Source organism: Chiloscyllium plagiosum, unplaced genomic scaffold, assembly GCF_037043375.1.
Source record: "Chiloscyllium plagiosum isolate Xiang-an unplaced genomic scaffold, Cpla_swu_hap1 HiC_scaffold_3, whole genome shotgun sequence".
Lineage (NCBI taxonomy): Eukaryota > Metazoa > Chordata > Chondrichthyes > Orectolobiformes > Hemiscylliidae > Chiloscyllium > Chiloscyllium plagiosum.
This window is the reverse complement of record NW_028270141.1, coordinates 80436447-80462145: the sequence shown is the minus strand read 5'-3', so window position 1 is coordinate 80462145 and position 25699 is coordinate 80436447. Positions and strand designations below refer to the sequence as shown.

The 25699-nt window shown below is 39.9% G+C and overlaps 1 protein-coding gene across 3 annotated transcripts; it reads left to right on the top strand.

The window, feature by feature from the left end:
* Positions 1-54: 54 nt before the first annotated feature.
* On the top strand, positions 55-23737 carry LOC122545482 (nephrocan-like). Of its 3 annotated transcripts, none has more exons than XM_087981109.1 (4): positions 55-124; positions 12999-13133; positions 17870-18771; positions 22578-23737. In XM_087981109.1, the coding sequence occupies exons 3-4, from the start codon at positions 17927-17929 to the stop codon at positions 23038-23040; spliced, it is 1308 nt and encodes a 435-aa protein (XP_087837235.1). In that variant the 5' UTR covers positions 55-124; positions 12999-13133; positions 17870-17926; the 3' UTR covers positions 23041-23737. The 3 variants fall into 3 exon arrangements, with proteins under 3 accessions (XP_087837235.1, XP_087837234.1, XP_087837233.1); XM_087981108.1 differs by lacking the exon at positions 55-124 and adding an exon at positions 10827-11122; XM_087981107.1 differs by lacking the exon at positions 55-124 and having other exon boundaries at positions 12194-13133.
* Positions 23738-25699: the final 1962 nt, after the last annotated feature.

Below are 25699 nucleotides of genomic sequence, written 5' to 3'. Positions count from 1 at the left end.
TGGCCCTGATGACTGTGTAAGGAAGGGGAAAGGGAGCTTTGTTGCTGGCTCTGAGGCTGAATGAGCGCATCCCACTCGCTGACGGACACGCGCCGCTGGTGTTACCCAACTGGAGCGACCCCAGGTACAATAGGTTCTTACAGCCGGCGGCGTTTCCTACCACTTTGAAAAGTTTCGTTTGGACTTTGTACTGAATTTCGGATAATATTTAAAATAAAAACATTGCCCCTACTGACGCTGGGAAATGCTAACATTTTATTTTAGCCGTGTTGATAAAAATGACCTTCTGTACTGATCTCGTTATTGATTGGAGACCAGCTTTCTGCAGAGTGCAACTATATTAATTTGGATTTGGAAATGTCCGTGTTGGACTGGGGTGTACAAAGTTAAAAATCACACAACATCAGGTTATAGTCCAAGAGGTTTAATTGGAAGCACACTAGCTTTCGGAGCGACGCTCCTTCATCAGGTGATTGTCATCTGATGAAGGAGCGGCGCTCCGAAAGCTAGTGCTTCCAATTAAACCTGTTGGACTATAACCTGGTGTTGTGTGATTTTTAACTTAATATTAATTTGGGGTCTTGCACAGCCTCTTCCAATTATAATTGTATCTAAAAATGACGGCATGAATGTGCTACACTCAAGGAACTGTAGTGGAGCTACAGCCTCATTAATCTTGTCTGGCTGTAGTTTCAGATGATTTGTTTGCATTGACGTGGCAAGCCCTGGTGGTCTCTTCTACTTGATTTTCCATCAGGTTGACTTTCAATCAATCGAAAACTAATTAGCAAAGGGTTCTCTTTTAAAGGAACTCAGACTATAAAATTTCAATGGTAACTATGTTTTTAAAATGAAGCGTAAAATGCGAATACTATTTTGTGCTAAACTGAGCACTCTGATTCACTTGGTCAGAAAAGATCTCAAAAGGTCATGATTTGGAGACGCTGGTGTTGGACTGGGGTGTACAAAGTTAAAAATCATCACAAAACCAGGTTATCGTCCAACAGGTTTATTTGGAGGCACTAGCTTTCTGAGCGCTGCTCCTTCATCAAGTGATTCATCAGGCAACCACCAGATGAAGGAGCAGCGCTCAGAAAGTTAAGTGCCTCCAAATAAACCTGTTGGACTATAACCTGGTGTTGTGTGATTTTTAACTCAAAACATCAGGACCCCACACCTACCAAAACTCAGAAATAACTGCAGAAAAGAGACAGTCAGTCAAAGTGAATAATTTCATGGACTGGGTACTATCTGGACCTGCGAATGAAAATATTGGCCAGGAGCACAGAAGAATCCTCCAGCTCAATACCTCTCTGCTCGGTAATCAAAAAGGAACAGTAGAGAGATCTCCACTGGGGATGGAGGGGTTCCAACACCATGAACATCAAAAATATAGTTATGATACAAAGCATTTTTTCTTCCAATTGATTCTGTAATTATAGTGTAAATGTGGAGTTATTGCAGAGTTAAGGCCCAACGTGACTTGAAGGAAGAACTCTCACTCTGGTTTGCGTGCAGCAATGTAGGAAAAGGCAAAAGCCCCTCCAGTCTGTTCTACCATTCAATGAGCATGTTCATCTATACCCTGATTCCAGGAGGAGGGGCCAGGTGGGAGTGGACTCAAACATACATTCAGCATATTGCAAATTGCTGCAAATGATGCCACCTTGAAGGAGCTTGCAGTCCAGACCATGGACAATGGGCAAGGAACTCTTTTGCCAAGTGTAGAAATGCAGTTTCAAATGATCCTCCATAGTTGGATGGACTGATAGGTGTTTCTATAGCCATCATCATAGTCCCACACGCTATGTTCTCTCCCTGGGCAAAGGACTTCATGGATATTGTGCAGGAGAATATATGAATATTCTGCAGGAGAAAGTGATTGAGCCAGATGTCACAGCATATGCTAGTACCAATGATGTACAGAGGGTAGATATTGAGGTCGGGTTGTCAGATTTTCAGGAAGTAGGGCAAAAGTTAAAATGTAGGATCTGGAAGGTGGTAATCTCTGGATTATACCCACTTCTACATGATGTGAGATTAGAAATAGGAAACTGGGGGGAATTAATGTGTGGTTTTGAATTGTGGACGGTTCTAGGCTCTTGGAGCAATGGGATCAGTTCTGGAACAAAAGGTACATGTTTGAAAGGGACAGATTGCACCTTAACAGAACTGGGACCAATATCCCTGTCAGGAGATCTGTATGTATGGGAATGGGCACCAACATAAATAAGGAGAAGAGAGGAATTAGGTGAATAAAATGAGATTGCTGAGCAATTTGAGGAAAAGTTTTTCATACAGACAATGGTAATGACTTGGAACTCACTGTCAATGATGGGGTGAAAGTGAAATCAATCAATGATTTCAAAAGGAAGATTGTGCCTAAGACATGTGCAATTTCCTCATTTTTTCTAGAATGCAAATTATCAGGTCCTGAGGATGTCCCAGTCTTTGGTATCATTATTTTTTGAATACATTTTTTTGCTTACTAGTCATTTTCAATCTTTGAGTCATAATTCATTTCCTTAGACTGCTTTCTAAAATGTTATCATGCCTTATATGCAATGATATCTGTGTCTGTTGAGACCCATGGCTGGCACAAGTCTTTTTTTTTCAGTCATTCATGGGTACTTTAGGAGGAACCTAGTGAATTGTTACAGTGCATCAAGGAGCTGGTGTACATTGCTGGTTAGTGGTTTACAATATACAGTGATGCCACCAACATGAATTCAATTCCTGCAGTGGCTGAGGTTACTATGAAGGACACTCCTTCTCACACCTCTGCCCTCCCCTGACCTGATAGGCGGTAGCCCTCGGGTTAAACGACCACCAGTTGTCTGTATCTAATGAGAGAGTGGCCTGTAACTATGGTGACTTTATCTTACACACTCCTGTCAGTGAATGTGTCATACTGTTTAATGAGGTTTCAATCAAGCAGGCTGTTTTGTCATAGAGTAATAAGGCATAGAAACTGACCCTTCAGTCTAACCTGTCCACGCTGACCAGACATCCAAATCTGATTTAATCCCATTTGCCAGCTCTTGGCCCATATCCCCCTCATTCTGGATCAGTGGTGCTGGAAGAGCACAGCAATTCAGGGAGCATCCGACGAGATGCTGCCTGAATTGCTGTGCTCTTCCAGCACCACTGATCCAGAATCTGGTTTCCAGCATCTGCAGTCATTGTTTTTACCCCATATCCCCCTCAACCCTTTTTATTCATATATACATCCAGTTGCCTTTTAAATGTTGTAATTGTACCCACCTCAACCACTTCCTCTAGCAGCTTCTTCCATACATGCACTACACTCTGCTCGAAAAAGTTACCTCTCCAGTCCTTTTTAAATCTCTCTCCTCTCACTTGAACCTATGCCCTCTAGTTTTGGACTCCCCTACCCTGGGAAAAATGCCTTGGCTATTCATCCTATCCATGCCCCTCATGATTTTACAAACCTCTATAAGGTCACCCCTTGGTCTTCCACCCTCCAGAGAAAATAGTCCGAGCCTATTCAGCCTGTCCCTATAGCTTGAACCCTCCAGTCCCAGCAATATACTTGTAAATCCTTTCTGCACCCTCTCAAGTTTAAAAACATCCTTCCTATAGAAGGGCAACCAGAACTGTGTGCAGTATTCTATAAATAGCCTCACCAATGTCCTGCTCAGCCACAACATAATGTCCCAACTCTTACACTCAATTTCTGACCAGTGAAAGTAAACATGTTTTTCACCACCCTGGCTATTTGCGACTACTTTCAAGGAAATATGAACCTGCATCTCTTTATTCGGCAACAGTCCCCTGGGGCCTACCATTAATTGTAAAAGTCTTGCCCTACCAAAATTTATGAGGAGAAAGTGAGGTCTGCAGATGCTGGAGATCAGAGCTGAAAATGTGTTGCTGGAAAAGCGCAGCAGGTCAGGCAGCATCCAGGGAGCAGGAGAATCGACGTTTCGGGCATAAGCCCTTCTTCAGGAATGGCTACCACATGGAACCCTAGTCAAGAAAACACCGTGCAGGGCCTCCTGGGGTTCAGACATTCCTGAAGAAGGGCTTATGCCCGAAACGTTGATTCTCCTGTTCCCTGGATGCTGCCTGACCTGCTGCGCTTTTCCAGCAACACATTTTCAGCTACCAAAATTTACCTAAATTGAACTCCATCTGGCATTCCTCAGCCCATTTGCCCATCTGATCTGCTTTACTGTCCACATATCACCTATTTTGGTATCATCTCCAAACTTACTAACCAAATCTCCTATATTCACATCCAAACCATTTATGGAAATGACAAAAAGCTGTGAACCCTGCACTGATCCTTGTGGCACACTACTGGTCACAGGCCTCTAGTTCAAAAACCAACCACCCACCACCACCATCTGTCTCCTAGCTTCAAGTTAATTTTGTATCTAATTGGCTAGCTCCCCTTGGATCCCATGTGATCTAACCTTACTAACCGGTCTAAAATGCAGAACCTTGTTGAATGCTTTGCTGAAGTCCACATAGACAATGCCTACTCTTCTGCCTTTGTCACCTCTTCAAAAAACTCAATCAAGTTAGTGAGCATGATTTCTCACATACAAAGCCATGCTGACGATCCCAAATCATTCCTTGCCTTTCCAATGCATGTAAATCCTGTCCGTTGGAATCCCCTCCAGTAACTTACCCACCACTGACGTAAGGCTTATCAGTCTTTAGTTCCCTGGCTTATACTCACAGCCTTTCTTAAATAATGGCACCACATTAGCCAACCTCCAGTCTTCTGGCACCTCACCCATCCTGCAGGGAATTCATCAACATTCCTTGAACAGCATCTCAGAATAAGAAATTGTCCTTTTCAGATTAGGATGAGGAGAAATTCAATACCTCAGAAGATAGTGAATTTGTGAATTCTTTACCACACAGGACAGTTGAGGCTGTGTCATTTAAGTATATTCAATGCTGAGATAAACAGATTTTTAATCACTAATGGTATCACCAGATGAAATGAAAGATCGTGGTGAGGGTGCTGGGCCGAGTCCTGTGAATCACAGTGTCAAGAGGCAATTTTGCATGGGGTTGGGACTGAGGTTGTGTTGATAGTAGTTTCCCCACACAGATTACCAAAGGTCAGGAGCATATCAATCTTGTGCCAGAACTCCTGCTTCATGAAGATTATACCCATAATCTCCCAGAGCGCTTATACACCCACTTGTACCCATCTCCAGTACTTTCATCCCAGGATCCCTTTTCTCAGCACCTAGCCACACCAAAGGAGCCACGCACCTCACAGGTCATAACTGTGGTTACTGCTGTCCAGTCATCTGCTACCACATGGAACCCTAGTCAAGAAAACACTGTGCAGGGCCTCCTGGGGTTCTGACACAGTCAGCTGTCATCTGTCAAACAGCGAGGATGGCCAAAGTTGGCACACATGCCATGTGAGCAATGAGCACTTCCTCAGGGCAGTGTGAACAGAAGTGCTATTGCTGACCACCACCATTGCTGGTGTGACACTCACTCATACTATTCTCTTGCTTTGGGCTGTAGTTCTGCAGCATCTCCTAGTGGTCACTCTTCCTCAGTATGGGCAGCACCTGGCCCCTTTCTGTTTTTATGATGTTTGGTTCCTGCTGCGCTTAAGCAGCAGTGCTGAAAGGGAAGATGCCAAAGCCCATACTGTGGAAGATTGGTCAAATGCAACTTCCAGCAGGGTGGCCAAGTAAGATGTTTGGGTCAACTGACAGAAGGACGAAGATGTGAGAAGAAGGCATTGGTGCACCAAGGGTAAGGTTGATGTTAAAGGAGGGGCAAGGATGAGGCAGACATCAAGGGATGAGCAATGGTATGTTCACTGGGGAAGAGGAAGGATGCAGGCTTTGAGAAAGTGCTCATGTGGTCTAGTAGTAGTGACCTTACCTCTCAGCTAATTGCTGGCAAATGGGACTAGATTAGGATAGGATATCTGGTTGGCATGGACGAGTTGGACCAAAGGGCCTGTTTCCATGCTGTACATCTCAATGATTCTATGATTCCATAACTGGGTTCAAATCCCACATTTTCCAGAGGTGTCCAAAACCTCTCCGAGCAGGATAATTAGGAAAATATCTGCAGGCTTTGAAGGAGCACTGAGGACACACAGATCCAAATGGCAAATCTACCTAAATGTTGAGATCATCATATTATAATGAGGCATGCAGGGTATGGACACAGTACTCATATTATAATGAGGCAAGCAGGGTATGGACACAGCACTATGAATTTATGTAATGATTCTATGCCAGAAAAATGGGTTTTGTGGGCAGAGTATGCGGACAATTCAGAGAAAGCAACACCAACCTCAGGTTCAAATGGAAAGCCACTGTACTCAAAACATTAACTTTGCTTTTTTGTCCCACAGACCTGTTGAGTTTCTCCAGCAATTTCTGTTTTGTTTCAAATCTCCAGCAACGACAGTTCTTTATTAACACGACATGAAACCGGAGCTTTCTGGCTTTGTCTCCTGAATGTTCTTGCATAGATACACTGACATCAAGCTAATGTTCTTCTCTGACCACTGCCTCTTGTTGGGTGACTGTCATCTACAAGTCAACCAGCAGCTGACAACAGAACGTAGAAGCTGAATGTGAAACTTTTGACCCCAGGAATCATCGAGGAACTCAAAAGGGACAACAAAAGTTTAACAAGTGTGAAGCCCCTCTTTGAGTCTCCAGCTAACTGGTGGGAAACAGTCAATCGGAACATCATGAGATTATTCATCCTCAAAGGTGTTCAGAAGATGAGAGAGAGATGGGGAAAACTGTCTTTGCCTCAGAAGCCTCCACGATAATCTTCCGGGTCAGGGTCCACTCTGTGCAGAAGGTGCATAGGGAGAACTCTGATCATTAGCTTGAAGGAAGAAGATGGCTCAGTTATGTCATCTCAATCAACATTTAAGAAGCATTTGGATGGGTATATGAATAGGAAGGGTTTGGAGGGATATGGGCCAGGTGCTGGCAGGTGGGACTAGATTGGGTTGGGATATCTGGTCAGCATGGACAGGTTGGACCGAAGGGTCTGTTTCCATGCTGTACATCTCTATGACTCTATGACAATCTGACATACTGAGGATCAGGAAATTCTTTTGTGTCAGATTGTACGACATGCAGTCCACAGACAGCGTAGCCACCCAGCATCCTGTCCTCTGTCATGGAGGTCTTAGATGGCAGTCCATGGGAGAAACTGGACCATCAGTTGTCTCTGAATGAGCTAGTTAAGGCCATTGAGTCCTTTGAAATGAAGATAGCTCCTGGAAGCAACACCTTACCAGCCAAGTTATACTCTGTGGGACTTGATTGTCCAGGACCTGCTGGAAGTGTAAGATCATATGCTTCTGTCAGATGGCATGTGTAAATCCATGAGAAAGGTATCAATGCACTCATCTGCAAGCTTAAGGGGGAGAAGGAGGAAATTAGAAATTACCGACTAGTCTTACTATTGCATGCAGGTTACAAAACTCTGTCTAAGGTCAAGTGGGTCAGGTCTGCTGTGGGATTGGTGATTCATCTGACAGCCTTGTGTTCCTCAGGGATACAATAGCCTACGTGCAGGAAAGGGGCTGGATGCCTGCCTCATTAACCTGGACCAGGCGAAGGCCTTTGACAGGATATCACACGCATACATGTGGTACATGGTCTCCAAAATGGGCTTTGGGCAGGGACTCCTCAGTTGAATCAGACTGCTCTACACTAACATCGTTAGTGCAGACTCAACCAAAGGGTAGGAATCAGAAAACTTCCCAATCAGATCCGGGGTCAGGCAAGGCTGCCCAGTCTCTGCTGCCTTGTTTCTGTGCCTTCCTGAGTCCGTCAGGAATGATACAAGCCTGGGAGGGGTGACTATTCTGCAGATCAAAGTTTGCCTGTGCATAGTTGACATCACCATTTTCTGCTTGGATCCACTGTCAGTGCGCAGACTCTGCATCTGTGACAAGTTCAAACTGGCCTTGGGAGCCAAGGTAAATCAAGGCAAGAGTGATGCCATGTTCCTTGGGACCTGGGCTGACCAATACGTTATCCCTTTCACCATCAAGACAAATTATCTGAAGGTACTTTGGAGGGTAGAGGGCATTTGCAAAATCTTGGGAGGAGCCAAGGTGAGGCAGAAATTAGGATTATGGGAGCATCACTCCCTCTCCATTGCAGGTAAAAACATGGTCATTGGTGTTGCTGTATGTGGGGCAGGTCTGGCCTATTCCCCAAGTCTGCCCTATTGCAGTCCCCGAGCCATCTGGAGGGAAGAGACTGTCACATATCTCCTTCTGGAATGTCACTTTGCAAAGAAGATCAGGAAAGAGATGCAGTGGTACTTGGTGAGGTTTGTCCCAAGCAGCTCCATGACGGAGGACCCTGTGCTCTCTCGGCCGGTCCCCGGGACATTCACTGAAACAAACATTGACTGCACCTGGAGGACCATTAACTCAGTAAAAGATGCTCTTTGGTCTGCCTGAACATGTTGGTATTCCAGCGTAAAGAGATGGGCTCGACCGAGTGTTGCAAACTGGCACATTCCAAAGCCCCAAACTACATATTGAGGGATATGTAGGTAAAGCTTAGGGCAGCTGTCATGAAGGTGCAGTGGGGAAAGGCCACTGTCTAAGGTTTTTCTGCTGATATATAATGAGGGTTTGTTGAGTTATAAGACTCTCTCTTTGTCTCATGTATATAAATAATGTTCTGCATGAGTGAGAAATGCCTTTGGTTTTTGCAACTGCAGGAATGTCAAATTTGAATATTTGTTTTTCTTGATATACAACTTCTGTACAGAATCACTTTAGCATCTGTGAAAGTCAATAAACTTTTTTTATGAATAAAGTATATTTTTGCAATTTAAAAATCAGATGAGAATTCCTGTATCTATCTACCCACAACGCAAAAAATGTAAAACTTTCTTTATACCTATTGAAATCTATTTTTAAGTCTCTTTGTCCCCACTTATAAAAATAGATTAGAATTTATTACAGTGTATATCAAAAATCCCCTTCATGGTTGTGGAGGTAAAAGCTTCTTTGATAAAGGGAACAGTTCAGTTGATGATTCATTGCAAAGGGAATAACCCAGATATTGTAGTGGTGATAATAATGAAACTCAGCGTTCACTGACATTATAATTTGAAACTCCACTAAAGTCCACATCTGTTAACACTGTCAGTGATTCTACTCTTCTCCGTGTGGTGCACTGTTTAAGTTCCCACAGACTGTAATCAATTGGCAAACAGTGAACTGATAAAACCTGCTCTTTCACACTGTCTTTCTATAAAAACCCTTGATAAACTTAATTTGTTTTCTCAGATGTGACTGTGCTTGAAACAGCACTGAGTTCATAATTATTTGCAAAATAGCATTTTCTCAAATTCTGAAAAACAAATCTATAAAAATAAAATTTAAGATAAAATTTTGTTTCTAACCTAACCACCCAGTTACAACAATGTATTTGACTCTGTGATATTAAGAAGTGAAGAAAATCAGTGCATTTTACTTCCTGATTTGCGATCTGTGAAATTACTTCAACATGGCTCCTTACCCAGCTTAATGGTGTCACTACTGCTGGATATCTCAAGATCCTCTTGATTTGACTTCAGATTCAAACTTTATCTTGGGAAAATGCAAATCCTGCAAAATGCTATATTTTAAGTTGGCTTGATGTGAGTAATGAATGCCATCACATTGCAACTCAAAATCTGGACCATGAATATACTGAATGAAAAATGCAAAGGCCAGAAAATCTACTGTTTGAAACCAAGATATAAGCAACTTGAAAGAGATGTTTTCCACTGAAGAAAGTAGTGTTTGAAAGAAGTAGGGAAATGTAGACAATGAAGGAAACAAAATAGTGAATATAAAGGTCTTCTCCAAGACCTGGGAGTAGACAGCCATATGGGACAGGGAGAAAGTGATGGTGGAGATCAGAATCAAAGAGTATGGTGCTGAAAAAAGAAGATGGAAAGTCAAGAGGGTGGTGCCAAATTGGAAGTTAGCATGTAGAGGTCAGTGTGCCAAACTACCACCAGTGACCCCCTTCCCCCCTTGTCTGCTGATTTGATGGTGAGGTTGGAGTTGAAACGGATGGAGTGGAGGGCTGCATGTTGTGAGGGTGAGAGGTTAGAGTCGTGAAGGGGGTGGACAGGTTGAGGCAGTCAATGTCAAGCGGTGTAGAGTTCAGTGCGCCAAACTACCACTATGGCCTCCATGTCTGCTGGTGGAGAGGTCAGCGCTCAGCACCGCCCTCTTGACTTGTCCTACCTGTCCATCTTCCTTCCCACCTATCCACTTCATCCTCCTCCCCAACCTATCACCCTCACCCCCACCTCCATCTACCTATCACATTCTCTGCTACATTCCCCCCAGCCCTACCTCCTTTCCATTTATCTCTCAGCCCCCTCAGGTCACCCCCTCATTCCTGATGAAGAGCTTATGCTCAAAACATCAATTCACCTGCTCCTCGGATGCTGCCTGACCGGCTGTGCTTTTCCAGCGCCACACTCATCAAGCCACATGGGACAGCCAATTTAAGGGATATCTGTAAATATAGTTGACAGAATTTATATGCAGAAGTAGGTTTAGTGTATATCATGTAATAAAGATATGCTTTACATCAAAAATGATTGTGTATATTTACTGACTGAAATCTACTTAAGTTTTAATACTGAATTTTAATGAGTTAAAAAAGAGAAACAGAGTTATGTTTTGAGTCCTACATGACTCTATTTCAAAAAAGAGTAAGTCTATTTCTGTCACCACAGATGTTACCAACCTGTCAAGTTTCTCTAGCATTTTCTATTTGTACCTCAGACAATGTACTCTAGCTAAGAAAGGAATTCGTAATTTGTCCAGCATAATCCAACCATGTAAGCTATAAGCCTTGAATCCAGTAGCCATGATCCAAACTTTGGTGAACCAGTCAGTTGGAGAGAGAAGTTTATATGATAAGTCATTTAAATCTTTTTTGTGATTAACAATTTGCTTTATTTCAGGCCACAGAACAGATGCGGAAGAGATGCTGAAGAGGTTGAATCCTGAGTGGGCCATTGGCTCTTTTATTCTCTTCATGCATCTGCAAGTTTAGTTTCTGTCTGTTGATTGACTGTCTACTCACCACAAACAGAATGTACAAAAGTAATCCATAACAACTATCTATTGTCCATCAGTATATTTTAATCATTTCAGTGTTAAATTCAGAAGGGCAATTGAGATGAGCCTGAAAACAAATATTCATATACCTTTTACTTTTAAGACAGCTTAAGGAATTCTCCCAAACTGTAGCTTGCTGGTGTATGTGAATATTGGTGTGTGTGTGTGTGTGTGAGAAAATCAGAACCTTTTTTAAAAAATTATTTTGATGAAACTGGGTTAAGTACAATAAATCATATTAGTGCTAATGTAATTGGCCAAGTCTTCAAGTAGTGAAACTTTCTGCTCTGGGACATGGGTCATTTAACCACAGCACCTGGTGGAATTTAAATTAGATTAGATTAGATTAGATTAATAAAATCTTAAATTGAAAGCTAGTTGCAGTAATGGTGACCATGAAACTAGCATTAATTACTGCAAAGCCTGTCTTGTTCACTAATGTCATCCACGAAGGAAATTGGCTGACTTCCCCTGGTCTGGCCCCAGATCAACAGCAATGTGGTTGATTCTTAACTGGCCTCTGAAATTCTATGGACAAGAAAAGGCTGAGAACCCTATTCACTTGAAGGGTGTTTAAGGTTGGGCATCAAATACTGGCCTTGCTCATCATGCCCACATCAGATGAAAAAAAATTAAAACATTTGGATGAGATATGAGTGCAAGGCTAACTGCTGATCTTCGAAGTGAAGGTAAGCAGTTTTCTCATCCTCCTCAATACACATTTCTAGGACAGACTGCTAACAGATAATACTTGGACACTGTAAACATAGCAGATAAGTAGTTTCAATTTGCATATGTGAATTTAGAGTCAGCACTATGCTTGATATTTCCACCAACTTGGTTTGATTTCAGTGAAATTAGGCTCAATATGTAGAATGAAAAAAATATTTCACACAGATGTAATTGTAATTATTGTATAGATTCCGAATTATCCGTTGGGTTCACGGGTATGATTATAATAGAATTTAGAATCGATGAGAATGTAATGAGCCAGTAATTGACCGTGATATCTAACACATGAAATTGCAGCGATCACAAATATTCAGTATCCAGAATCTTTCCTCTCATTCCCAGCTAGAGATGCTAAAACTGCGCCTTGCAGTTCAGATGGCTAGAATTCCGGATTCTTCTTCGGCACTTTTAAATGCAGCGAGGGTTAATGGCGAGGTGTACTTTTCCCTTTAAATTGTAAGGGACTCAAATTCATTCCCTCTAATCTTAAAGCTTTGCAGCTCACCTGTAGACCTCAGCCACCTGTGGCAACAAATGTTATTGGGCTTTTGTTTACCTCTGCAGGTTAGAAAGCACAGCGAGGTGATGGAATGTAATATGATTGTAACTATACAAAGTGGTGTTATCTCAACGTTACAGCAGAAACAGGTCAGAATCGAAAAAGAAAACCAAACGGAATGTTCCTGTTTGCAGATGGACATCCCACACAATAGACAATTGAGTAATATGGCCACAACGTTTCTGTTAGCACTACGCTTCTTTGCAAATATCAGGGCAATATACCATTCTCTGGATTTGGCTTTTCCGTTTGTAACAAAACGTTTGCTTACTTTTTAAACCAGATAACATAGTTTTCAGGTATTCTTTTGATCGATGTTTTCTATCAAGCAGACACGCTCATTCTATGAGCGTCTGATGTTTAAAAAGGGGGGAGATACAAAGATACTTTTTTTCTCTCGAAGTTGAAACTGAGATTCTTTCCAGGGAAAGTGGAACTCCTTCCTCATTAATATCGGTTTCTCTGCTTGGTAGACTGGGCCACCAATAGATAATATTGGGAGCTCTTGAATGAAAAAAAATGTTATTAATTTATTTGCTTTCAATTTTGCCTTTTCTGATGTTCTGCCAGAGCGACTGCCCCACGAGATGTGTCTGCGACCCCTCCAAATCGGTGCAATGCTACAGAGTTACAACAGTTCCCAAGGCCATCCCATCCGATACCAGGAAACTGCACCTCGGGCACAACAACATCAAGCAGCTGCGGGTGAGAGAAAGACCCTCACTGAGTTTGTCAGCATCATTTTCCACAGGTTTTGAAAAGCAGGATTTTGCTTTTGTTCATAATCATGATATCGATGTGAGTTTAGTGTCATCCATTTGAATTGATTTATTTCGTTTTCCTACATTCAATTGTAGTTTTCACATTAAATTGTGAGCGGTTTTGTGTTTCGGTGCGTTGGAATGAATTACAATTTCCATTTCTGAGGTAAATGTTCTTTAATACTTAGGACTTGCTAAATTCAATTTGCAGGATGAATTAAAAGCGGTAATGTTTTTGTGAGTACTGTAGAAAGTCTGAATGCAGCAAATGAGATGAAGTTTTGAAACAAATGTGTAAGATGTAAAAAAAAACTCATTAAATGACTTTCCCTAGAGCAATAAAATCACAAAAAAGTGCTGCTTTTAGGGATCAGAATTTGCCTGTAAATGCAGAGCAGATGGGTGGGAGTTTAAACTTTATAAAATTGAGTTAGATTTTTTGCTCCTAGATTTTCGATTTTTATGCAAGAAGCAAATATTTTTTGAGCCAGGATTATGTTCTCACTTTATACAAAAACTTTTACAACAGTGGTATTTAGTGCAGACACATTGATAATTTCTCTCATTATCCTCATGCAAAAGCTCTTGATCAGTGACAGATTAAAGTGCTTATCTGAATATTCTTATTCACTTTTGGCATGCTTTTTGAAGATGATTAAATACAGGGCAATCAAATTTATATTTGAATATATTCAAGGAAGATGACTATTAGGGTCTTGATGTATATTCTGGCTTTTGGAAGGATCTAGTAATTGCCATGCTATTTGCTCTCTGTCTCTTTCCAATTAACTTCTACCCTTTACAAAGTTATCCACATTCTCTGAAAAAGAACTACCGATTTTGCCTCAACTATTCCCTTTAGCACTTTACACCTCAACAATTCATAACCTCCCTGCTCACTCTTCATTGCAATTTTAAAGTGATAGCCTCTTATTGTTGTCGAGCTAATGAAAGAAAATAGACTTTTCCTAGTAACTCTTATTCCTATTTTTTTAAAAAGATCAATTAAGTCTCCTTAGTACATAAAACATTCAAATTAGGAACAATATTCAGGCCCTCCTGTCTGCTCCACCATTCAATAAGTTCATGGCTGATCTGATTATAACCTCAAGTATACATTCCCTCTTACATCTGATTAACTATTTATCTCCTTGGTTAACAAAAATCTATCTACCTCTGCCAGATAGAGTAATAGAGTCATACAGCGCAGAACCAAGTCCTTTGGCTCAACTCACCGTACCAACCAGACATCCGAATCTGACCTCATCCCATTTGTCAGCATTTGGCCCATATTCCTCCAAACCCTTCCTATTAATATATGCATTCAAATGCTTTTTAAATGTTGCAATTGTACCTGCTTCCACCACTTTCTCTGGCTGCTCAATCCATACACACACGATTCCCTTTCTGTTCAGCCAATACATGCCAGCACTGTTCCCAAACTAAACTAGTCCCTCCTGCCTGTGCTTGGCCCACATTCCTCCAAACTTTTCCTCTTTATCTACTTATTCAAATGCCTTTTAGATGTTGTAACTGTACTTGCTACCACCACTTCCTCTGGATGTTCATTCATATACCAACCACTCTCTGTGTAAAATGTTGTCCCTCATGTACTTTCCAAATCTTTCTCCTCTCACCTTAAAAGTATGCCCCTGATTTTGCACTCCCCCACCCCATGGGAAAGACCCTTGTTATTCACCTTATCTATGCCTCTCATTATATTATAAACCTCAGTAAGGTCACCACTCAACCTTCTACACTCTAGTGAAATAATTCTCTGCCTTTCCAGACTATTTTTATATCTCAAACACTCCATTCCTGGCAACATCCTGGTTAATCTTTTCTGAACCTTCTCCAGTTTAATAATATCTTTGCTATAACACCATGTTCATTATTAAATTTAAATTTAAATCATCGATATACTCAGAGAGAAAAGCTGAAGCTATCACTTACAAGTCTCTTTAAACCAAGGAGGATCCATTTATTATAATCATTTTGTCATCATATAATCTATCTCATAATTTCTTATTTATGCAATTACATTTTCCTATACCATGCACTTGACTTATTGCAATGACAAATGCTTGAAGTACACCTATTGCCTTCCCAACATGTATACAGACTGATAAAATCATGGAACTTTCAGCACAGAAGGATATCTTGCAACCTAATGTTTCTTTGCTGCCTTTCATTGAAAAAAGTTATCAAATTAAACTCACTCACTTGGTCTTTTTGACAATTTTCTCCTCAAGTATATATTCAATTCTGTTTTGCAAGCTACTACTGAATATATTCTAGGTTTTTCTATGTTCAGGCATTATAAAAAAAGTAAGCTAATGGTGAGAATGAAGTTCAGTGGTTGCACATGAGCATAAACCTACACCAGAAGTAGGATGGGAGAAAGATGTGCTGAGATTTGTAAACAAAACTACTGAATTATACACATCAAAAGACTGGTTGGTAAAGGGTATAGTGATACCATAGTGGAAGTCAGTGAGAATGGGTTAATAGTCAAATGACTGGTGACATTTTAAATGCATTGTGAAATAGCTATGGACAAGCAAAACACTGATTCATGAGGTCAAGGGTATGCCAAAAAAAGGTTGTAAAATCTGCAATTTAGGACCCAGATTAAGTTTAGTGATTCCAGAGTCACCGCATTCATTTTGTTTTTTTGGAGTATTTTCTTGTTAACCAATAGAAATTGACCTTTCTCAAGAACTGTACTTTCAGATAATGCAAATCTGTCTTTTCTGGAGAACTCCCAAAATTCAGCGAATGCAGTAATTGATCTGCCAAAAATATCAAGTGATTGTACAGTTAAATGAATTCAGGAAAAAAACTTGCATGATGAAATGCTTGGAGTAGGCATAATATATTATGCAGGTCAAATAAACTTAAAAGCACAGCATATTTAAGTGGAAAGTTATCTTTTGTTCCAAATTTCTTGTTTGTTCACTTTCTCTGGTTTTATTCCTATATCCCTTTGCACCTTTCAGTCATTTTGTCCACAAGATCTACCTCTTGCTCACTCAACCCTGCTTCCATGAAACAGCTATGATTCCTGGAGAAAGGGCTGGGGGTGTTGGGCTTATTTTAGTTTTTCATCATTTGTACTTTTCTTTATCCTAATGTTATATTAATGTGATTAGAATAAACCAAGATTAACTCTTGGTGCAAGGTAATCTCTCCTGACTAAAATTACATGTCAGTGTCTATCTTCACACAACACCAGGTTATAGTCCAACAGGTTTAATTGGAAGCACACTAGCTTTCGGAGCGACGCTCCTTCATCAGGTGATAGGGGAGGGCTCAATCCTAACTCAGAATTTATAGCAAAAATTTACAGTGTGATGTAACTGAAATTATACATTGAAAAATTGGTTGTCTGTTAAGCCTTTCATCTGTTCGAATACAGTGATAGTTTCACTTCTTTCATGTGTAAATCACAAAACCTTTTTTTAAAAAGTTGCATTCTTGGGTTAGCTGTTAACAATGGTGATAGCTCGACAATATGTTGAAGGTGTTGGCCCCCGTGTTCTCTGTCTATGCCATGATGTTTAGATTGATTCTAATCTAAAAAGTGAGATAACGGAGTTTTACATAAATTCATGCAATTTTTAAGCTCAGAGTTCTACATGAATGCATGCAGTTTTTGAGCAAAGTACAATGTAATCCTGCAAGTACAAATTCACCCCACAAAATATATGTGTGCATGTGGGTCTTTGTCTGTTCTGTGTGTGTGTGTCTGTCTGGGTTGGGGGTTGTGAGTGTGAGAAAGTGTATGTGTGTGTGTGTAGTGAGTGCAGAGTGTCTTAAGTCTGTGAGGGGGTGCAGGTGTGAGTGTGGGAGTGTGTGTCCGTAAGAGTGTGAGTGTGGGTGTCTGTGTGCGCATCTGTGTGTGTGTTCATGTGTATGTGTGTATAGGAGTGCCTGTGTGTATGTGAGAGGGTGTGTGTGTGTGTGGGAGCATCTGTGTGTGTGTGTATAGTGCAATTGTGGTCACCTGTAATGTGACATGAACCCAAGATCCTGGTTGAGGCCCTCCATATGGATACCGAACTTAGCTATCAGCCTCTGCCCTATCCCAAAGTCTGCCTTGGAGGATGGTCACCCAAAGGTCCGAGGCTGAATGTCCTGGACTACTGAAGTGTTCCCCAACTAGGAGGGAACCCTCCTATCTGTTGATTGTTGTGCGGTGCCCATTCATCCATTGTCGTAGCCTTTGTTCGGTTACCCCAATGTACCATGTCTCCGGGCATCCTTGCCTGCAACATATAAGATAGACAACGTTGGCTGAGTTACATGAGTACCTGCCATGTACAAGGTGGGAGGTGTCCCCACGCATAATGGTGGTATCTATGTCCACACTCTGACAAGTCTTGCAGCGTCTACCGTGACAGGGTTGTATGAAGTTCTGAGAGCCGGGCAGCTTGCTACGAACAACGATCTGTTTGAGGTTTGGTGGTTGTTTAAAGGTAAGTAATGGAGGTGTGGGAAAGGTCTTGGTGAGGTGCTCTTGGTGAGGAGCCCTCCACTATCACCGATGAAGGTGCTTCGCTCCGAAAGCTAGTGTGCTTCCAATTAAACCTGTTGGTGTTGTGTGATTTTTAACTTTGTACATCCCAATCCAACACCGGCATCGCCAAATAGTGTCTATCTTGTATTCATTTTTTGCAGGCATCAGATTTTGGTGGACTTTATGGCATTGAAGAGCTTGCATTATCTTCATGTGGAATGGAAGCAACGGAGGCACACACATTTTCAACCCTGACAAATCTGAGGACTTTAGAACTGTGGAAGAATAAGTTAAGGAGTGTTCCTAGTAAGCTTCCCTCCAATGTGGAAGTGTTGAAACTGGGTAATAATCAGATTCAGGCATTATGTGAGACTGACTTTGAAGGTTTGGCAAAACTGAAAATCCTTGACCTGCAAAATAATAAGATCTCCAAAATATATTCTCGTGTTTTGTCATCTGCTCTTAAACTGGAAAGTCTCATTTTGGATAGTAATAGTCTTGAGCTACTGTCAGGACCATTAAAACTTCCTTATTTGAAACGTTTAAGCATGCAAAATAACAGGCTGTCTTCCCTACCTTCAAATTTTTTCAGTTTTTTACAATCCCTGCGCTTTCTCAGTTTGTCAGGAAATATGTTTTGTAAAATCCCACAAAAAATGCCACCTTTATTGCGGTCCTTAAAGATGGACAAAAATTTGATCAATGAATTGCAGCTACAAGACTTAGACTATCTCAGTTATCTCTTTGAACTCTCCCTGTCTGAAAATCAACTTTCAACAGTGAATGATGCACTGGCTTTGACCAACTTATCCATAGTGGATCTATCTAAAAATCAACTAAAAGCAGTTCCTTCTAGACTGCCAGCACAACTGCGAATGTTGGATTGCAGTCACAACTTCATTCAAAAAATTTCACTGCAAGAATTCTCCGGATTGTGTGAACTGAAACATTTGTTTCTGGAGTATAACAACATTACAGTTATTGGCATAGATGCATGGCAGCACTGTTTGCAACTTTCGGATCTTGCACTGGAGCAAAACCAATTGTCATCCTTCCCAAAAGGGTATGTTTGTAGTGTTAGGATAGGTGAAGGACAATATTAATATTCTGAAAGGGTGGAGAGGAATGTTTCTCAATATTAAGTATTTTTACCAATGCATTATCAAGCAGAAAATTACCGTGGAATTAAGTATTTTTCTCAGTTTTACGACCAATTATGATTTCAAACGAGGGTTTATAATTGCACCAAATTGTCTCAAGGAGTGGATGTCCCCACCCCTGTAAGAGGACAATCATATCTAGCAAATTTGATTCAATTATTCAAAAAGGAGGCTAATTGTGTAGATGAAAGTCATGCTGTTGATGCAGTTTACAAGATCTTTCATTGCAGACTGGTTAAGAAACTAAGAACACCTGGGAACCAAGCGAATTTGGCAAATTGGATCCAAAATTGGCAAGAGACAGGAAGCAGAAGGTGATATTTGAAGAGTGTTTTTCTGACTGGAAACCTGTGTCCAATGACGTACCTTAGGTTTTGATGCTGGTTCCTTTGCTACTTGTTATGTAAATTTAATTATCTAGACATCAATGTGGGCGATATAATCAGTAAGTTTGCAGATGACACAAAAATTGGTGTTGGAAATAATGAGGAGGAATACCTCCGATCACAGCAAAGTTTGTCAAATGGGCTCATCAGATGAACTGAACAGTGGTAAATGGAATGTAATCCTGAGAAGTGTTAGGTAATGCATCTTGGGAGGTCTACCATCGAGTAATATATTTTGAATGGTAGAATATTATGAAGTACAAAGAATCAGAGGGTCCTTGATATACCTGTCCATGAGTTCTTGAAAGCAGCAGGGCAGGTAGATCAGCTGGTTAAGAAGGTATGTAGGATACTTGCCTTTATTGTTCAAGGCATTGAATGTAAGAGCAAAGAGGCTATGATGGAGTTATGTATAATATTAGTTAAGCTACAGTAGGAGTATTTTGTACAGCTTTGGGTGCCATAGTATAGGAAGAATGGTATTGTACTAGACAGGGTTCAGAAGAGATTCACCAGGATGTTATCTGGGTTGGAGTGTATCAGCTATGAAAAGAGACTAAATAGGCTGGGGTTGTGCCAAGGAGTATCTGATGGTGTACAAAATTCTGAGGGACATAGATAGGGTAGGTAGGGAAAATTTATTGCCCTTAGTAGAGGGGACAAAACCTGGGGTCAACGGTAAGGAGCAAGTGATTTAGAAGGACTTGAGGAAAAGAATTTCACCCAAAGAATTGTGGGTATGTGGATCTCACTGCCTATAAGTGTGGTAGGGACGAAACAGTCAAGACATTTAAGAAGTATTTAAATGACCACTTGATATGCCATTGGCATATATCAAGTGCTAGAAAATTGGTTTAGAATAGATAGATGTTAAATGACTGGCACAGATACAATAGACTGAAGGGCGTAATTCCATGCTATTTTAAAAAAAACTCTATGATTCTATTAGAAAATAAGGAGGTGTGGGTTTGATGGAGAACAATAAAAGAGAAACAGAAATATAAGTCAACTGAAGCTCTTCAATCTTGCTTCTTCCACACAATGTAAGACTCAGACAAAATAGTACTCAAGAGGGCAGAGAACTCCTCTAATGCATCGCATTCACAAGGAACTGAAAAGAAACAGGTTTTCTTTGGGCTACAAATCAATTCTCAGTACAATTAGTTCAATTCATAATTTTGGGATAGAGGAGGGGAGGGGATAAGGGATGCTGAGAGTTAGCTAGTCACTGATGTTGTTTCATAAATTGTGCAAAGAAATGTATTATCAGAAAATCACAGGTGTTTATCATCTCACAAAACATGTCATTTTAGAAAATTATATCAATATTGAAGGAGGAGAGCTGAAAACACTTTTTAAGGTATTGAATTGTGAGAAGTTATCTTGACACAGACATAAATTCATACATTGGGGGTTGTTTGGGATCTAGGAAAAGCTTACAACAAAAGATGAATCAGAGAGTTTTGATTTGTCACTAAGGAGGAGTGAGGAGGGTAGGCTAGTAAAATGAACAGGTCAGATTCCTGGCCAATAAGGGGGTATCTATTGCCGAAGGTCTGCAGAAACGCACCAGTGGATGTGATCTGGAAAATGTGTGAGACAAAAAGGGACACTGAACAGAGAAAAAAAATGATACTACGTGTTTTAATTACCAAAAACAAATTGTGTTCTTCTCTTTATTGTATTCATTTACAAATCTCCTAAAAGGTGGAAAATTTTGAATGGAATTAATGTTGCTACAGAACTGTCTAACAGTAAATGGGGCTTCCATGTATTTTTAAAATTATTTTAAACATGATTTGATAAGCATACATGAAGTTTCTCCATGGTGGATTTTGCTCATCACAAAATATGGCACCACAGCACCACCTCCAGACATAATTCTAAAGCGATATTAATAATTTTATACAATTTCATGATACATTCAAAAATTTCAATATTGAAATGTTGCAGATAAGCTTGATGAACTTCCTTGAAATGTGTTTGCTGTTTGTGAACAGTGAAAAGAAATTTAAGCTTCTTAATCACGTTACCTTTCCTTTACCTTTTATCACGAGTTATGTCAACTTCTTTATACCGACTAGCTCAATTGTATGTGTGAAATCTGACTAGTTTCAACTGAGATCTGACTGGATTACTTACCCTCTGACAATGGTGAGTATAAGCTTGCTGATGAAATGTGATATGTTTCTTTCCATTGCCTGATGACTTAGCAACCTCATGGAATAAGTTACTCGTTCTATCTCCAGTTTGTGTATTTTTTTATTATTCGTTCATGGATATAGGGGTTGCAGGCAACCCTAATTGTCCTTGAGAAGCCGGTGCTGCTCCATGTTCCTGAATTGCTGCAGGCTATCTGGTGTGAGTACACACACAGAGTTGTTTAGGTGGGTGTTAATTGATTCCAGCAAGGGTGATGATATGATTCCCGAAGCTGTCCTCTAGTCCCTCAATTTTCTTTGGAAGATGATAATACATATTGCATTAACTTTTATGTGGAGAATTAGTATACACCAAAATTAATACTTTGAGTGTTGCAATAGCATGTCTTCAATTTTCTTTTTCAAAGCACTCAAGATTTTTCAGTTTGCTTTATGAAATCTGTAGCATCTACAAATAAAGCAACATTCCTTAAATTCAGCTTATAAAATGATCAAAATAGTTTTCAGAGGTTACAATGCAAGCACCCTTTCAGTATTCCAGGGAACTGTTTTTGACAGAGGTTATAAATTGTGGTGTTCATCAACCTCTTTTGTAAAGATAGTTCCATAAATTTTTTAATGAAAACTTTCTCAAGTTTCTTCAAACAAAAATGAAAAGGGATCCAGGAGTAGCTTGCATAAACAGGATCTCTACCAAAAGCTGATCATCAGGAGTCTCCCTGAAGAAATACCCTTCTTACAGATCTTTCAATGGCCTTGCTAAATTTTGAAAAAATTATACTGCCCATATTCTGCCCCACACAAATATCCATTTGCCAATTAATCCAAATTACCCTGATTCTGTATTCTATTGTACATTTATCTCAAAATCCTTGTATCTGTTTACGAATGTCTCTGCCGCAGCTTTGAAACCGTGTAGGTAATGTTGCAGATAAGACGTATTTTCCTCCCTTTGGTTGATTGTGAAGCCTCCCTTGCCATCAATTAATTGTTGGCAACCTGTTTTTGGATCTGTAGCATAATGGAGACAGCCTATTTATGCTAAAATTACATCCTCCCATTAGGGTTGGTGCAGTAATAATGTCTGTTTACAACTAATAATTGTATATGTTTATCTCATTCTGGGACAACATTACTATAATTGTTATGCTTTGTCCTTAGGCTTCCTGATACTCTTGTGAGACTAGATCTGAAAGGAAATACTATTACAGACATTTTCAAAGAGTCAGTTGAAAACTTGAAGCGGCTGCGAGTTTTGAATCTGCGTAATAACAGGTTGTTATCTCTTACCCCTGATGTGTTTGGATATTTACCTCGACTGAGACAGCTTTACCTGGATGGTAACCCCTGGAACTGCACATGTGACCTCATGAAAATCAGAGTCTTATTGACTGCAAGGCAAGTGGAGATCAAAAGTGGCTACTGTGCAACTCCAGACTATTACCAAGGTGAGACTTGGCTATCTTCCACCAAGATTCTAAACAGCTGTGGATATAATACTCTACATGGTACAAAAGGAAAGGCACTTCTCAAAATTGCTACAAAGATAGCACAGGAAGACGATAGCTCAAATGTTAATGGTCCAGCTGACAATGAAGATTATTATGACTATGATGCAGACTGAAAACCAATAACCAGCCTGACTTAAAATCTGATTGTGTGATGTAATCAATGTTGCATTGGAACCAGAATTATATGTTTGCAGTTTCTTAGTATTCTCGTTGCTTTTTAAGTCTTATATATACTTCTAGAATAGGTAAACATGGTTTGAAGTGTCTTCCTTGAATTTGTTATTTGTTGATCTACAATTCAAAAATATTCTGGGTGATTTCCTTTTGTTACTGCATGAATTAGGTGTGAGTTGCATCAACATTGATTCAATTCTGCTGAGCAGAAAATGAAGAAGAATCAAAATTATTAGTTTGATATAACTTTTAAAATAGGATAATGTTTTGCCTATTTATTTTTCAAATTTGTTGCCAGGCAAATAGTTTTCTTTCATAATTTCAACTGAAATGCCTATTACAATTGCTAATATTGAAGTCAAACAATAGGTATCTTGAATTCAGACCAACCAGAATTTAAATCAATGGCATTACGTCATGCAGAACTGGTTTATAACTAGTGGCACAGTTTAACATACTTTACTGTTTTAGTTTGATTTTTTAAAAATTACATTAAAATAATATTTGTTTTTGCCCATTATTGGTTTACTAATATTGAACAGAATTACAAAGAGCAAAAGGAAACTGAAATCAGCAATGTTGTATTTACTTTGCACTGACCTTGGAATCAAGATTTTCTTATTAAAACATTTTATTTCAAGAAATTATCCTTGACTGTTGTATGTAAATTACCACAATCTACCTTTAATTCAGCTACTTTTTAAGCATTCCTACAGACATTCAAATATGGAACAAATTAATTAAACTTTTTATTGCATGTAGCAACCAAAATAAGACCCTTCAAGTAAGCAAGTTAAGTCTCGCAATCCAACTTAGCTATTACCCAATTAATGATGGGATTTAGCTATGATTCCAAATAACAGCATAGGTCTTTGGATGTCCAGGGTTCGATCCTTGTGCAGTGCTGTTCTCCGGATTCCTGCTGCTGAAGAATCCTCAAGTTGAATTCCGGTTGGATTTTCTATCTTGTTAAGCTTGTGATATGAAATTTGACACTTCTGAAGTCACCAAGTTCTTAGCTTTCTTTCTTATCAGGAGCAGCTTTTCTGTTCTTTGTGACATGTTGCTTTTAATTCCTTGTCCCTTTATCTCAGGAAACAATTAATTCTAGAAAGAGTCATTGCTGATTATTTCAATCCATGAAAGTTACTGAAGTTCTGACTTGTACAGTATCACATGAAAACAAAAGGAGAGCAGAACCTAAAATACAGAAATGTTTAATATTTCACATATTTTGTTTTAAAAATTCACATCAGTTTTCATATTGGCCAGTACAGAAGAATGACACTTTAGATCAATAGTACCCACTCAAATACTTTTAATAGGTTTATCAGTGTAAATTTCTTCTAACTTGGTCTCTTTTCTAGCTCAATGTCCGGTAGAGGGAACCTCTGGCATTCAGAAGCAACACTAAGGCTCTTCAATGAATCAGTATTAACAGGATCCAAATCAGAAAGTATAAAGTGGGGAATATGAATCAGATTTAATTGATTATGGAAAGCCAAATAATGACTGGGAAACATAGAAAGAGTTAAGGGAAAGAACTAAACATCCAAGTCAAAACAAACATTTAAAATCTCCTAATACATATTTTCTTTTGAGGGAATGTGATTGTACACTTATAAAAGTACTTTTTTTAGGCCAGCAAGACTGTTCAGTAGAAATTATTGCTAATTATTCTGAAATCTCATATTTCTGAATGCACTAGTCCTAACTTTTTCAACTACTCATAGTGCAGAACAAATGGGTCAATACAGCAAGTTCATACAGTTGACATTATTTTCAGTGACCAGATTATTAGCAAAGACTGGGACAGAAAACACTATAGAGGAATCAGACAAATCTGACTGCAGCTTCTGCATTTCCATGCACAGCTTTGGCCAGATTTCCTCCAATACAATGTGAGAGCAATGACAGTCTCACTATTGCTTTCATCACAATCTTAAATTGGAAGCCCCTAATTTTGAAGCTATGTCACTGAATCTAGATACCTTAAATCTTTCCTTTTCCACCTTAAACTTTGCCCTCTAATTTCGTACTCCTTCAACCTAGGAAAAAGTCCTTGGCTATTCACCCTGTCCATGCCCCTCATGATTTATAAACCTCTTTAAGGTCAGCCTTCAGCCTCCGAGGAAAAAAGCCATGGCCTCTTCAGCCTCTACCTGCTCTCAGTTCTGGATGATGATTAAACTGAACCCCAGGAATACCAGTAATCCCTGAAAAACAGTTACAATTTTCTTCAGGATCCTGTCCAACAAGACATTGTAATTGCTGTCGATATGCGTTTTTGGGACAGCAAGAGAGTCCTTCTAGACTTAAATGGAGTATGTTAACTGGTAGGCCAGTATCCAGGAGAATGTCTAGGAGAGTTCATATTTTGGAATCTCACTTTGCATCTGGTTTGGGGCAATTAAATTGCTTAGCAACATTCAAATCAGAGCCATTCAAATATGAACTGCTTAAATGCCCATCCGGTTCAAATGGAGGTGATACCAGCAGAGCTGTATGAGTGATTGCAAAACCAGTTTTTAATAAAATCAGGCCCAACGTTGATGGGGTGAACCTGGTTGAGAAAGATTCACCTCGATTGGCTCAACA